Here is a 14,677-nt window from a genome sequence, read left to right on the forward strand (position 1 = left end):
TATATATGACATTTGTTTTAATATATCCCTGAATGATATTAATCTTTTTTGCAACTGCATCACATGTTCAAATAGACACAGGTTCATTAAGCTGAGAAAGTCCATAAGGCAAAGTGCTAACTGGGAACAGCTCAGGATGACTGAGCAGCACAAGATAAGTCTAAGTTCAGGAAAGGGCAAAAAAGAAGCTGCTAAAGAGGCCAGTCTTATCCCCCTATATATTAGAATCAGAATCATTATTTAGAAGTGACCCTGAATCATAGATCCCATCCACCAGTAAAAAAGGTTGAGGACACATCCAATAGTAATCCAATGCTACATTTGACTTTAGCCAGGTCTGGCAGCAGCAGAGAAGATGAACTAATTGTAGGATAGGTTGTCAGTATCTTCTATTTCATCTAAACACAAGGGCTTGAAGTACAGCTTGTTCATCCCAATTAAAATGAGAGTGTTGCACACAAATAATTTCACTTGGGAAAATGATGCAGGAAAATCTACTTTAATAGCCAAAAAGAATGACAAGCATGAGTTATGGCTGAAAAATGTTTATACACTTCAATAAAGCAGCAATCAACAAGTGTGGAGTATCACAATTCAGACTGGCAATTTGAAGAAGCCAACCACAAATGACATGGAGGATTGCCAGAAAGAGCCCTTCACACTCTCTAGATTCTTTTATGTGGCTAGGTAAAGGATACCTTGCTTTAGAGTTTCAAGCACTCAATAATAAATTCTCTTTGGGGAAATATAAATAGAAAAACATTAAAATATTATGGCAATACTTGTCTTTGTAAACCTTCCTTTGATGACTTCTAAAAAGCTTTTGGTATTGATGCCTGTTTTTACAGATGGAACTAAAATATTAATCATGTTCACCTAAAACCTAAGGACTCAATGCTATAGCTACCCCACAAAGGCATCTCCCAATGGAGTTCCCATACAAATAGGCTGCTGTTGTTTCCCTAACATAGTATTAGATCCTTACTGCTCCATGTTTCAAAGCAGAGAGCAAGCAAAGAAGTGGTTTGAGAGGAAGATCACGCCATGTTGGAATCCTCACTCTCAGCCATAGCAGCCTCCACCTGCTCATCAGAGGTTCTTCTTCCTTTTGCTGCGCTGGACTTCTTTTTCTTCCTTTCCTTTTGTTCCAGATTATTCAATGCAAGCTCTTCACTCTTCTGGGTGATATACCTTAGCTAACCACAGAGAAGTAATCAGTCATCTGCTGGGGTCTCAGCTTGTTCACACACCCTAAGAAAAACAAGCTGGCCAACTTCCTGTCTACAGACAGAAACATTCCACACACCAGTAGGGCCAGGCACCAGCTGTCTTATTTTTTGGATAAAACCTTCATTCTCAGTTGGATTTCTGTAGAAACATCTTAGACAGCCGAGATCCCAGTGCTGGATCAGGGCCTTGGCTTCAATGTTGTACCCTGTTCCCTGACTAGCACACAGTTAGTAACAGCTATGTTTACACAGATTTGTAGCTAGGACAGTTGTGCTTCCAGTATGGAGAGAGCACAATAATCTTGTTTCTCCTCACAGACACTCCACACCCAATTAAGTTATACTGCATCTGGTAGTTAGGAATATAAAATGAAGCTCCAATCCTCACCAATTCTTCTGAGATGGACTTGTGTCACATGTTCCACATGGAAGGAAAGAATTACCCAGATAAGGCTAAAATTAGCAGCTGAGGCATGCTTGCAGAAAAGTGTACAAGCTTGCACAGAAGTACCTGTTTAGATTGTAAACTCCTCAGAACAAGGACTGTATCTCTGGTTTCTGTGCAGTGCCAAACACAATGTTGGTGCTTAACAAATACTTGTTCTAATGTGAAGGATTTATGTTCTCTTCCTGATGAAGTTTAGATGCTTACCAGGATAGCTGTTACATGTAACAGCTAAGTTATGTGGAATGGACATTGGATCTCATACAGGCCATCATATGACAGAATATTTACAGAAATCTGGGAAGAATAATCTCCACTTTACTGATGTGTTAGGTCATTTAGCAGCTTTGACAAGATTTCCCTGACCCGAAACTCAAAAACATGACGACAGGAAAAACAAAAGAATCTCTTTCCAAGTCTGAAGATATCGTAACATGTTCATTGGGGGTTATGTTCTGTACCTGGAGCCTCAGCAGCTTTGCTGTATCTAGAACACGGCTGATGCTCCAGCTGTAATCAGATCTGTGCTACTATACTGAGGAAGAAATGTCAAAAACTAGAGCAGGATGAAAAAGAAATCAAACTGATCGCCAAGGATGCTGGTTGGGAGATTGGTCTTGCCAGCCCACTATCCATATCTTTTTCTGGGTTATAATTTAACAGCAGTTGTTAATTTCACCACCTATTGTTTTGATGCAGATGCTCCTGGGAATACTCATGTAATTTATTAGGAATAAAATGGGGGGAGAGGAGGGAAAGGTGTTAATCTCACCAAAGAGTTGCTCCTCCTGGCCAAAAGCTTCACATCTTCTGAATTGATTACAGTTCGTTTTCCATGCCTGCATGAAATTAAAACAAACAACCAGTTTTCAGTATGTTTGGTGAGATCTGTAGCAAAGGGGTGTTAAAAGCACTAAGTAAAAAGGTCTGTACACCTAACCATGGGCTCTCTCACCTTTATCTGAACATCTTAGAATGAGATAGATCAGCAAGAGTTCCCAGCCACTCTTATTGATGATAATAGGTGATATTTAGACAGCACTTTTCTTTTTATCCAGGGGTCTCAATGCTCTTTACAAAGATGGATATTATCCCGATTTTGCAACGCCCCTTAGGGTGCTAACATTTCACAGAAGACATAAAAAGAAACAGTCCCTGCCACAAAGATCTTACAAGTTAAATTGATGAGGAAAACAGGCATCAAGCATTCAAGCCACTTGTCTAAAACTCACATAGTGAATCAATTTCAGAATTGGCAACAAACCCAAGTGGTCTGGGTCCACAGATCCTGCTCTAAGCCATACTTGTTTGAACCCAAGCAGTCTCCTAAAGCTCTGCTGTTCTTGAGATAAACGCCCATGTCCCCACCTGAAAAAGGTGGCAGAGTCCATGGAACATGTTAAAATGGTTTTAAAGTCCTTCCTGGAGGAATGTATCCAAAAAATAGTGATGGGAAACTGTACCTCTGCAACTAGACCCCTCACGTGCAGAATTCCACAAAGATCAATTATGTCTCCAGTCCTATTCACCTATTAGCCATTACGAGAATTGGTAAGATGACATGGACTCCAGCGCCAACAATACGCAGATGACACACAGCTCTACTTCTCCTTCACCACATGTGACTGTACCACCACTGCTAAGATGGCCCAGGGCTTTGATTAAATCAGCTCATGGATGAAAAGAAGCTGGTTGAAGCTGAACCCAAGCAAGACTAAGGTGATGCTGGTGGGAAGAGGAAAATACTTTGAGGAATTTGCAGTTATGGTGCAGCCTCCTTTGGTTGATGGTACACAACCATAACTGGACAATTCAGGCCATTGTTTAGGAGTGCTCTTGAGTCCTCACTGATGCTAAGCTCTCACATAATAGCATCTATGAGAAACATTTTCTACCATTTCCAGTTGCCTATGTCTGGGTCCTAGCTAGTCACTATTTCTAACTCTGGGTCTATAGGTCTGAGTCTAGGAGTGTGACCTAGCTGACATCCTTCCTTGGGATGTGGGATGCTGTAATCCAGCTGCCTAGACCCTGAAACCAGTGCCTTAGACCTCCTAAGCCTCCCAGTCACTCACACATGCACTCTGAGAGTTGCACCTGAGCTGTGGGAACTTTGACTTTCAGTTTACCCCCTTTGGGGACAACATGGCAGAAAAGCAAGGAACACAGACTCAGAAAGGAAGTTCTTAACCACAGAAACTTTTCTCTTAAGGCAGTTGAGAGTCCAAGATTTTGGAAAACAACAAAAAGTCCTGACACACACCCTCCCATCATCTGATCTCACTCTTCCTGCAAGTCTTTGTTACACACTGTGACAGTCGACTCCCCTGCACAAAGAAGGACCTTGCTCTTAAACAGGACCTCTATCTCTCTGCCACATACTCACACTCCAGACCCGGGAGTCAACTTTGCCCCTTTCTTGTGGGCCCCTACGTAGAGAGACTACTGTTCCATGGGGATGTGCCAGTAGTTGAGACAATCAAAATCGGCTGCCTTAGATCGCAGTCTTGATGGCTTTTCAGTCCTTCAATGAGATGTTAAACACCTTTCCCAGGCAGTGAGCATGTCCAGGATTGTGCAGTCACAGCGCCAAATATTTCCACACATAGTATGAAATAAGTTCATAATCTGACATGGACATATCCCATTCTGTCACACTCACCATCATCCACTTCAAGTGCAAGGCACATTTCTTCAGCTAGCCGCCACTAACACAAACAGAGTTGCATGCACATATTTGTTTAAAAAAAATCTACACAAACACTACACACAATTTCCTCTCTAGGGAGAAAATGAACCACACATGACGGATGTTCGTCACATCACTTAATGATTTAATGGAAGGTGCTCAGATTCTATGGTGATGATGGCAATAGAAGACCCTATATAGAACTGAAAATTGGCACCTCAAACAATGCAGCTCCCTCTAAACACCATCTTAGGTTACTGGGTCAGTTTTGACCCAGAGTGCCACCTACCGAATCCCCAGCACCACTTTAAGCTCCCTAGTTCAGCCGGATAAGACACCCCCATACTGCTAAGCATTCAGAGCTTGTGAGTCATCTAGTCTCACTCATTTAGATGATAATGCATTTCCCTGTCATCTAAAGACACTGATTTAAAGCTATCACGTGCAAAAAAATAAACCCTTCCAGTGACCCAGAGGAAGAAGTGTGCTGGCAGGCAGCCACACAGGCAGATGATGTAACACTAGGAGGGGAAGGCCTCGAGAGGAAAGAGAGGCCTGAAAGATGTCCCAGGTAGCACAGAACAAGGTGTAAGACAAGAGTGAGGAGGCTGCAGAGGGGTGTTTAGGAAAGAAGCCTTGGAAGAGCAATGAGAGTAAAGATGTAAATATGGGTGAAGTTGTGTAGGGTCTTGATGGAGGGGACAACAAGCTTGAACTTGATTTCAAAGAAGTGGGATTCAAAGAGGGGAATGACACAGTCCCAACAGCTGGGAAAGGAAGGCAATTTTAGCAGTAGTGCTTTGTACAAGCGGAGGAGTGGCAATAAATGAAGGGCTGTTGAGAGAGCAGAGATACAAGGATGCTTGGGCACTTCATGTTATAAGAGTTGAGTTACAGATACCCATCAGTTTAAAGCAAATACACAGATGACCCAAAACAGAGATTTAAGATCCCCAGGGTTTTTGCATACAGAAATAATACAATGGGGAGGACGGACTGTTGGCACCAAACCTGACTTGTTAGTACACTGAAAAGCTTCAGCCTCTACAGTCCTCAGTCATTCAAATGGTTTCATAAAAACTTTCAATAGCAATAATTTTCTGTTACCCACAGTTCTAATTGAACAGATGAGCATAAATCACAGGCACATCACACAACTGAAGTTTTACAAGCTTAAAGCCAACTACTATTAATCCGTTCTTCAAGAAGCACTACTATTGCTAATAAGCACAGCAAAATGATAACCTCTGACTGTGGTTACTGTGCTGTATTTATCCAGACACCTGCATGCAATTACATTAGAGAGAACACAATTCACACACAAGACTACACTCAGGAAGCAACTTTCAATACTAGGCTTTATTATCCTCTAGGTAATTTATTTATTTTGTATTGTGTATGTTTTTTTCCCTTCCTTGGTACAAACTGACAAAGCAATTCTGAGACCAACAGATAGGAGGGGGAAACACAAGCCACAGTATTATCCAGAGTACTTAAGACATTATTCACATCCATTAAAACAGTTTCTGAGTCAAGCACTCAGCAAACTTTGGAAAATGCCCTGACAGCTTTGAATCAACACTACCAATACAGACAGTGCACTCAGATGAAAAAAACAAACTCTTGACCCCAACCAAACAATGAACACTGAATAAAAGCTACATTCTAATTCAGCATGACTTCAGTAGCTACAATCGCCCACCAAATGAAAAGCAGGCTGGGCCCCTTGAAAAATGCAGAAAGTACAGGCACTCTCAAATACAATTGGATAGGAGGATAAGAAAGAGAGGTCATTCTGTATCCAAATATGTCACTGAATGGAGAGCAAAAAAACAAGACTTTGTAAGGATTAAGTGTTCTTGCAGTACCTACCTTGCAAACATTTCAAGGTCTTTTGCAAAATGTTCTGAAAGAAAAATTTTAAAAAGACATTTCACACAGTTAAAACACTTTCTAAAGTCAACAAGATGAAATCTATTTAAGTTGTATAGCAATTATGGTGGCCAATAATGTCTCATGTACAGAACACCTTTTGACTCAAAGCATTTCAGAAAATACATACAAGCAACAACGCTTGAAATGTCACCATTCTTAGGAATGAAGGGCAGCACCCATGCAAACAAGCAGAGTAAGATATGATGCACAACAGCATGGGGATGTGATGGATATTTTTGGATAGGGACACCAAGGCAAGTCTCTGTGTCTGATTATATAATAGCAATAAACTTCTACTCTTACAGACATTGCCCTGGGATCTTTTACATCCATGCAGAGCAAAAAGGACCTCACACTTTTAAGGTCTCAGTCTGAAAGACACAAACAGCATTATACTCAACTTATCTACCTTGGAAGCATGATGGGTTGCGTTGTTCTGCTAGAATTTGAAACTGTGGTCCCATGAGTTCAAGTATTACAAACTTGAATATTAGACCCTTAAGCCATCTACTCTGGCCAAACACCTATGGCTAATCTCAAGTGATTAATGTTTATAAACCTCTATCAGTGCTAAACATTATTATGGTTTCATGTGATACTGCTGGAGAGGCCCAGTCCACATCGTGGCTCTATGGCAGAAGTTGTACCTGGGAAGAAAATGACACCTTTTGGGGCTAATACCCAACTGTTACAAGAAAGTCCCGAGCACACAAAAGTAGCCATGGCCTTGTTTTTTTTAAAGCATTCCACTAATTGCATTTATTTATTTCAAAGACTAGATATAAAATGGCAGTGAAAGCTGCTGGACCATTATACATGATAATTTCTAGTTAAGGGGAGAAATGAACAATAAGCTGACTTGGTAAATAAACCCAGGTCAGAGAGATGCTAAGCAAGCATAAGCTTCCCAGATGGCCCAAGAATTTATATAGCAGTTATCGCGCAAAACCACCTGAAGCATTTTCAATTTACCAAAAAACAAACAAACAAAAAAAGAAGTGCAGAAAACACTATTTCAAGAAACTGAATAGCTGCACATACAATAAGAAAGGCAAGCCTCATCCCTGCAGTCAGAAAAGGCTCTCTCTGCTTTGTACTATCAGGCATCAGCCAGAACAACCATGTTATCTGGAACCATTATCATATACATTCTTGACCAGTTTCTTAATGTGGGCCATTTTGTTGCATAGATGAGGCCATATCTGAGGTTTCACAAACCTTGTGTTAAGTACCCCCTTCATGCCAGGAAAATAAAGTTAATATTTCTTGTACTCTTTAAAAGTGACCCAAGACACAGTCTAATTCCAGTTCTATTTTTTAAAAAGCACTTAATCTCCACTGATTGTTCCTGTGTACAAATATAGATATGTATGGACATACCACATTGCCTAAAGGTGATCTCTGAAATAGCTGCAATGGTTTGTTTGCTGAACTGAATGCCTTTGTCTTCTGCAACTTCTTGGCACAGACAACCAACAGTGTAGTGAACTGCAGCCTTTAGCCTCTGAAACAATCCAAAACAATTACACAGTTGACTTTACATACCAATACACCATCTCTCACGTAAATTATAAAGAAACATTCACTGACTGAAAGGATAAAACATACATCATTGTTTAACGATACAGAACAAAATTATTGCAACAGCACATTTATGAAGTGTGTAGTGCCATAAGTGGGTATGATGCTTTAAAATACAGATAAAAACGGATTCCCTTACCCGTAAGGGGTTACAGTCTAAATTAAACTGGAAAAAAACAAGATGGGAAAGGACAAGAGAGTCAATATAAAATATATTGGGAAAGGTCTATGTCCCTTAAGGATATCAAAGACTTTTAAACAAATTATTAATATTTATTATTAAAATATTCAAGTAATGAATGTTCAATCAAATCACAGCATCAATGACACCTTGCCCTTTGCTTTTCCATTACAAATTACCTATGATCGTTTCTGTTTACTTAGGTTTAAAACCAACACTTTTTTTTTTTTTTTTTGTTAAGTTCACAATGAGCTCAGGCCACCTTTGTACAACTGATCTCATTTGTACTATGTTCTGTGTATACAAAAGTAAATCCTATTTATGGGCCTGATCCAGGGAGTTGCTTGGCATCTTTACGTCCCATTAACTTCAGTAGGAGTTGCAGATGCTCAGCAGTTCCAAAAACATCCTTAGGGCCTGATCCATCTGGCAAATACTTAGGCCCAGATCCTCAAAGGTATTTAGGCTCCTAACTTTCAATTATTTCAATTGACGTTAGGAGCCTAAATACCTCTGAGGATCTGGGCCTTATATGCTTATATAGAGTTTGCTACTCTGAAGAGTCTATGAGATTACGCACAGTACTAAGCACTGCAGCAGGTGGCAAGTGGCTGAAGAATCAAGATTTGAGTGGAGATGTATGTCCTGTCCAATATCCATAACTTAATTTTGCGAGAGAGAGCCAGAAAAAGCATAATAATAATATAAATTAAGGATAGCATCTTTGGTGCTCTGAGGCCTTCTCATACTGTTGAGATGTACTCATTTTTAAATGCTGGACTTTTTTTGTTTCCTCTGGACAGTTTGACTCAAATTTGATTCTTCCATTAGGAAACTGAAAATTTAGCAACTTGATTTAGGTTTAGGGTCTTCCAAAAATGTACAGTGAATTATATAACATAACCATTTACTGCATTATAGCATGAAAGAGGCTAGTCATGTATCAGTTCAGATACTGGCATAACATTATTTGCACATACCCAGTCCAGCACAGAAACATATGGGAGGAAGATAGTAGAGCAATATCCCACAGTGGAAGTGGGTGGGAAAGAACTGGACGGGACACCATAGCTCTAGAAGGGGGTTAATGACACTTTATAGGGTACAGAGATTTTTCAAAGGCACAAATGGGAATCCTCCCCCTATATAAAATACCCTCCGCTGGGGGGTCTCCATTCTCTAAATGGGGGTGGGAATAGCATCCATGGGGATGGATGGGGAGGGGAAAAACAGAGCTATTCCCAAGAGCAGGTTGGGGGGAGGGGAGGAAGGCAAGAGTTAGGAAGAGGGAGCAGAGTTAGTGCAGTTGGGTGTGGTGGAGGAACATGACCCAAGGAATGAGCTGGGAGAGGCCACCCCAAAGTGATGGGAAATGCGGGCAGGGGGCTCCTATCCCAAGGGGATTGGGGGATAGGGTGACCAGATGTCCCGATTTATAGGGGCAGTCCAGATTTTTGGGTCTTTTTCTTATACAGGCTCCTATTACCCCCACCCCCTGTCCCGATTTTTCACACTTGCTGTCTGGTCACCCTATTGGGGAAGGAGGTGAGGAAGGAGCGCCCCAGGGTGACTGGGGGAAAAGGGCAGCACCCTTAGGGGCTGTGTATATATGGGGGGGGGGCGGAAGACACACTCGGGGCGGTGCCACCCACGGGATAAAAGAGACGGGCGGCCATTCTCCTCCGCTCCTGACAGCAAGAGGCGGCCTGGCGCCCCGGGACGGGTCGGGGGTCACCTTACCCTCTACCTGGGTGTGTAAGAGGCGCTCGCGCTCCTGCTCTCCCAACGGTTCCATGGCGCGCGCCCAGGCGGCTGTTGCCCGCGACCGGCGGAGCCCAAATCTCCCGCCCAGCGCCCACGGGGGGCGGGGCGGAGAGGCGGTGCCGCCAGCGGGCGGGATACGGCGCTGACCCGGCCTGGAGGAGAAAGGTGGGAGGGGAGCTGAGGCGGGAGGGATGGTGTGAGAGGAGCAAAGGGCCAAGGAGCTGGGGGGCGGACGGGGAGCCCGGGGCCATAGAGCTGGGGGGGGGAGGGGGAGGGAGGGAGAGAAGGGAGCATAGGAAACATTTTTGTAAAAAAATCCTCTGGCCATCTCTATAGCTGTCTAAGCCTTTACAATGTCTACAGAACTCTTGGCATCAATACTAGACAATAGCAGTAAATTCCACAGCTTCATTAAGCTGCATCAAAATAATTCAGTTTTACATTTGTTGCTTGTAACAGTGTCATTGAATGTCACCTTGTTCCTGTATTGAGAGAGAAAAAGGAGCACTCAATTTACCTCCTCGGCCCCATTGATTATTCTGCATATTTCTGTTATATCCCCCCTTTCATCTAATCTTTTCAATCTCTACCCATTTCCATTGCAAGGGTTTTTCCATTTTTGTCTTCCCCTCTTTTTCCACTGTAAAACTGTCTTGATTCAGATACACCTTAACTAGCCACTAGATGTCAGCATTTTCCTATACAATACATTTTGATAATTTCACACCATGAATTATTCTCCTCTTACTCCTGAATTTTCATTTTAAGAAAGCATAAAGGTTATAATGCTGTAGCATAAGGAACAGCCTTGCCTTAATCTTGCCCTAAGATGCATAGAACTTCTAGCATATGTAAAGTCAGAAATTACAACCCTCCAGGATTGTCCTGGAGTCTCCAGGAATTAAAGATTAATCTTTAATTCAAGATTGTCATGTGATGAAACCTCCAGGAATACAGACAACCAAAATTGGCAACCCTAAAATACAACCCCAAAACAAGCCAAAAGCAGCAGTTTTCAACTGTAAACCCTTTCAGTTTTCTGGTGTTTATCAGATTGAAAAGTTTGACTGCAACATTGCCATGCTTAGCTAGGTTGTGAGGCTTGGCTCTAACTGTCTCATCACATTGGCCGTCTGTGAGCTGAGGACATTTATTTGTGATGGCAGCTCATCTGAGATACTTATGTAAACACCCTGTGCTCAGGTAAAAATGCAAGTAATTGTACTAACTATGGAAGTTTATTTTTATAAATAATATTTTTTTAAATGGTTGGTGCTGAAATAATGTATCTAATTTCTAAACTAGAAATATACAGCTCTCTCAAATACTACAGGCTGATTGGATTAGGAATGGGATATATTGTGGTATCTCAATCTTACAGTGGTTATGAAATGATGGACACAACAAATCCTATACAGTATCTTGGCAGGAGGTTAGACAAGATGACCCTTGCGGTCCCTTCTAACCCTATGAGTCTATGAATCCCTTTGCCTGTAGGTCACAATATTATTAACATATTTATTATGAATCAGTGCTTAACAGACAACCAAGAGTGGTGCACTGTGTCCCAAAGAGTCTAAATAGACAAGACATACATAGGGTGGGAAGAGGTATAACACAAGTGAACAATATGATGGCTGCAAACATCATGTTAGTTCCGTGTTCGTTTATTTGGTGGGGAGGTTGGGTTTAGCTAGGAGGGAAGTGAGGGACACAGGGCTAGGGATGGACAAAAGGGGCAAGTGTGGAGAGAAGGTGAGATGAAGACACTGTGAGAGAGAGGAAGTGGAAGGGTTGGAGCAAGCAGGCAGTCAGCACAGGGCAGAGAAAGTCCAGTCAAAGCTGTAGAAAGTTCTCCAAATGTTCCTGCTTTGGCTGCTTCACCCGTACTGGCTGGAGTCTTTGGCAGGCTCCTCTATGCTGCCCACATCGGGGAGGGAGAGGCATCACCTGGGTTCTAGTGCCCAATAATGTGGGGCATCTCCCCTGCACAGTTCCAGATACAAAGAAATCCGGGGAGAGGGGTGGTCCAGGCTAGACCCCATTTTAGTCTCTCCCTCCAGTTCAGCAGTCCCTGCTTTGGTGGCTTCTGGCCCTACCTGCTGGGGTCTCTGGCTGGCTCCACTCTGCAGCCCACATGTGGGGAGGGGAGGCACCATCTAGGTCTTGGTGCCCCCTCCCAGGAGGGGGGGGCAGGTCTAGATCCAGGAGAATGCACAGTTTTGGGTCTATGGTGGTGCTGGGGAAGGGGGGAGAGGGAGTGGCCCTGGCTGTGCCCTATTTTACCCTGTCCCCCCAATGCAAGTCCTTTTTTTTTTTTGGCTGCATCTGCACTTCCTGGATGAAATGTATGGTTCCTCTCTGCAGACCACATTCGGTGGTTTGAGAGAGAGAGGAAGGCACCATTATTAGGACCACGATAAGGAGGCATGATGAAAATAAATCCTCTTTACAGTCATAGGTGGGGGCTAGCTGGTTACATCATTGTTTGAAAATTTTATTGCTTGGGCGAAGAACTTGACATATTAGCTCAGTTTCCCCTTTTATGCCTGCAGCCCTCACTGCTATGACCTCTCCAGGTCATTTTGATATTGAGTTCTGTCCTGCTGTGCTTTTTGCTACACGTTCTGATCTGGTGTCCCCTGTAAATTTGATCCTGATCGGATTTACACCTAAGAAATACAGGGCAAAGTAAGACATGAAGTAGCCACAGCCATGCAGGTTGCAGAGAAGTATGTAGTTGGTCAAGGAAGCCTTTGCAAAAATCTACAGCAAGTCCTGGCTACACACTAGCAGGAAGTATCACCGCTTGAAGATGCTTCATCACTGTGACTGAAGCAATAACAGATGAGTCATCAAACCATAGTGATGGGTGCCATAAAAGAACCTAGATAAATAGCTGGAGCACAAGGAAGTGATCCACAGAGCAATTTAAGAACCACTGCCTTAGATATGTGTCTCCAATCATTCAGCAGTCTAGTTTCAAACAACGATTACACTGGGAGTTATGGTACCCCAAATACCACGTACAACCCTGGGTACAGGGCTGCCCTCTATCACTGGTGAATGTGTCAGGCACAAGTATTCAACAATAGATGATCAAATAGGAAGATAAAGGAGCACTTGTCCCCCCCAAGACTGTTATGGCTCAACAGAGCTATAATGAGATTACAAACCATGAGCCAAATCCTACTCACCTTGCTCATGTTATAAACATACAACTGGAGCAGAGATTGTTTCTCACTATGTTCACAGTTCCCGGCACAATGGGACTCCAGATCTTGAATGAAGCATCTAGGTGCTACTAAGTATTAAGAATAGATTGGTAAGATTAGGGGAATTTCAGATAAAAATTGAAAAAACCCTGTCCACGCAGAAAATATTCTAGTGTTGGAAAACGGTTCCCTGGCAGAACTATGCTTGACAACCATTTTCCAAGATGGTTGTGGCTAGCACAGTTCAAGCTGCAGGGTACACCGGTGGGGCTAACAAATCAACTGCAGGTGAGTGCAACAAATGGGATTTTCTCATGCCCATTCAGTTAATGCCACTTCCTGCAACTCATCTGGCAAGATTTTTTTGTACAATTGAATTCCTAGAACTTAAAATGCAGGCTGCTATTCCCAAGAGGATGCTTTCACTTGACACTAATCTCTTGCTAGTCATAGTGACATTTAATTGATAGTTGCCTTTGGCTGAAAGCCATTATGTGCCTTAACAGAAATAACCAACAAGGGCAAGGTATGCCTGTAAGAACACTGCACAAAGCTTTCGACACTTAACAGGGTTTAGAGTGAAGAAAGGGTCATGATGACATGAACGGAGCACCATCAACAGCCTGCAGGAGAACTGTGGAGTTCTCAGGAGTCTTATGGATACTGGTTTGAAGAATATGTAGCAGTGGGAAGCTGTAATGAGGCCTTTGCTTGCCCTTACAACAAATCAGCCAGAGACCTCTTCTGAGTGCAATCACCAGTGTCAGCTCCCACCACCTTCTATTTACAGTGTGCTCCAAACCAGCCACCTGGGGGACAGGTAGCTTCTCCAGCCAGCAGGAATGCACAGCCTTTGGCGGCGGCGGCTCCTCCCTTTCCTTTCTCTTCCTCCCCTTCACTTCCTTCCTGCCAGCCTTATATAGCCCCGGCTAATGAGGCCCGCAGGTGCTTCTCTTCTAGCAATTAGGCGTGGCATACTCAGCCAGCCCCAATTAATACTTCTTAATTGGAGCTGGGCTAAGAGGGGCCTGGCTCAGGACCTCCTGGCTAGCACTCTGTTACAGAAGCAAACAGGGAGAGGCAAGTTTTGCACATGAATATAATCATTTTAAAAACCTAATTGTGAAAAAGCATTATCTTAAACCTCCACATAGCAGGGGAGCTAAAGCCAGAGGTGATGGCTTAGTGACTTTAGTATCAATCTTGAAATATTTAGAATCCTTGGAACCACTGGTTTGAATTCGTCCTAGATCAACTCAGCCCTTCTTCTTTCCAAGGGAGGTATATGGAGCTCAAGATGGTAAAGGTAGAGAAAGAGTGAGTGCTTTAAAATAAGTCCTTTAGAACCAAGATCTTGCCTGTTCTGAATGGACATTAAAAATCTCATAGCACTTTAATTACCTCCCTCCACCATTGTGCAATGTTGCTTTGCATTGATGGTTTGCCACCCTCCACCTATGAGGTGGGTGCATTTCAGTTGTTCTTTATCTATATGGTTAGTGAAGCTCTTAAGGCTAGTGAACAATAAGAATACAAAATATGAATGGGGCATTAAATGTGTTCCACTACGTGTTTCTGGCCATCTGAGCTGAGAGAGGAAAAAGCAGGAAGAGAAGAAAACACCCCACAATACATTTA

General features: G+C 42.8%; 1 protein-coding gene across 1 annotated transcript; it reads right to left on the reverse strand.

Moving 5' to 3' along the window:
• Positions 1–1,037: 1,037 nt before the first annotated feature.
• On the reverse strand, positions 1,038–9,878 carry CENPS (centromere protein S). The gene is made up of 5 exons (XM_065421339.1): positions 9,808–9,878; positions 7,679–7,802; positions 6,236–6,269; positions 2,447–2,513; positions 1,038–1,196 (listed from the first exon to the last, which is right to left on the reverse strand). Exons 1-5 carry the CDS (start codon positions 9,853–9,855, stop codon positions 1,038–1,040), a joined length of 432 nt encoding a protein of 143 aa, XP_065277411.1. The 5' UTR covers positions 9,856–9,878.
• Between the last annotated feature and the right edge of the window lie 4,799 nt (positions 9,879–14,677).

Source organism: Emys orbicularis, chromosome 22, assembly GCF_028017835.1.
Source record: "Emys orbicularis isolate rEmyOrb1 chromosome 22, rEmyOrb1.hap1, whole genome shotgun sequence".
Lineage (NCBI taxonomy): Eukaryota > Metazoa > Chordata > Testudines > Emydidae > Emys > Emys orbicularis.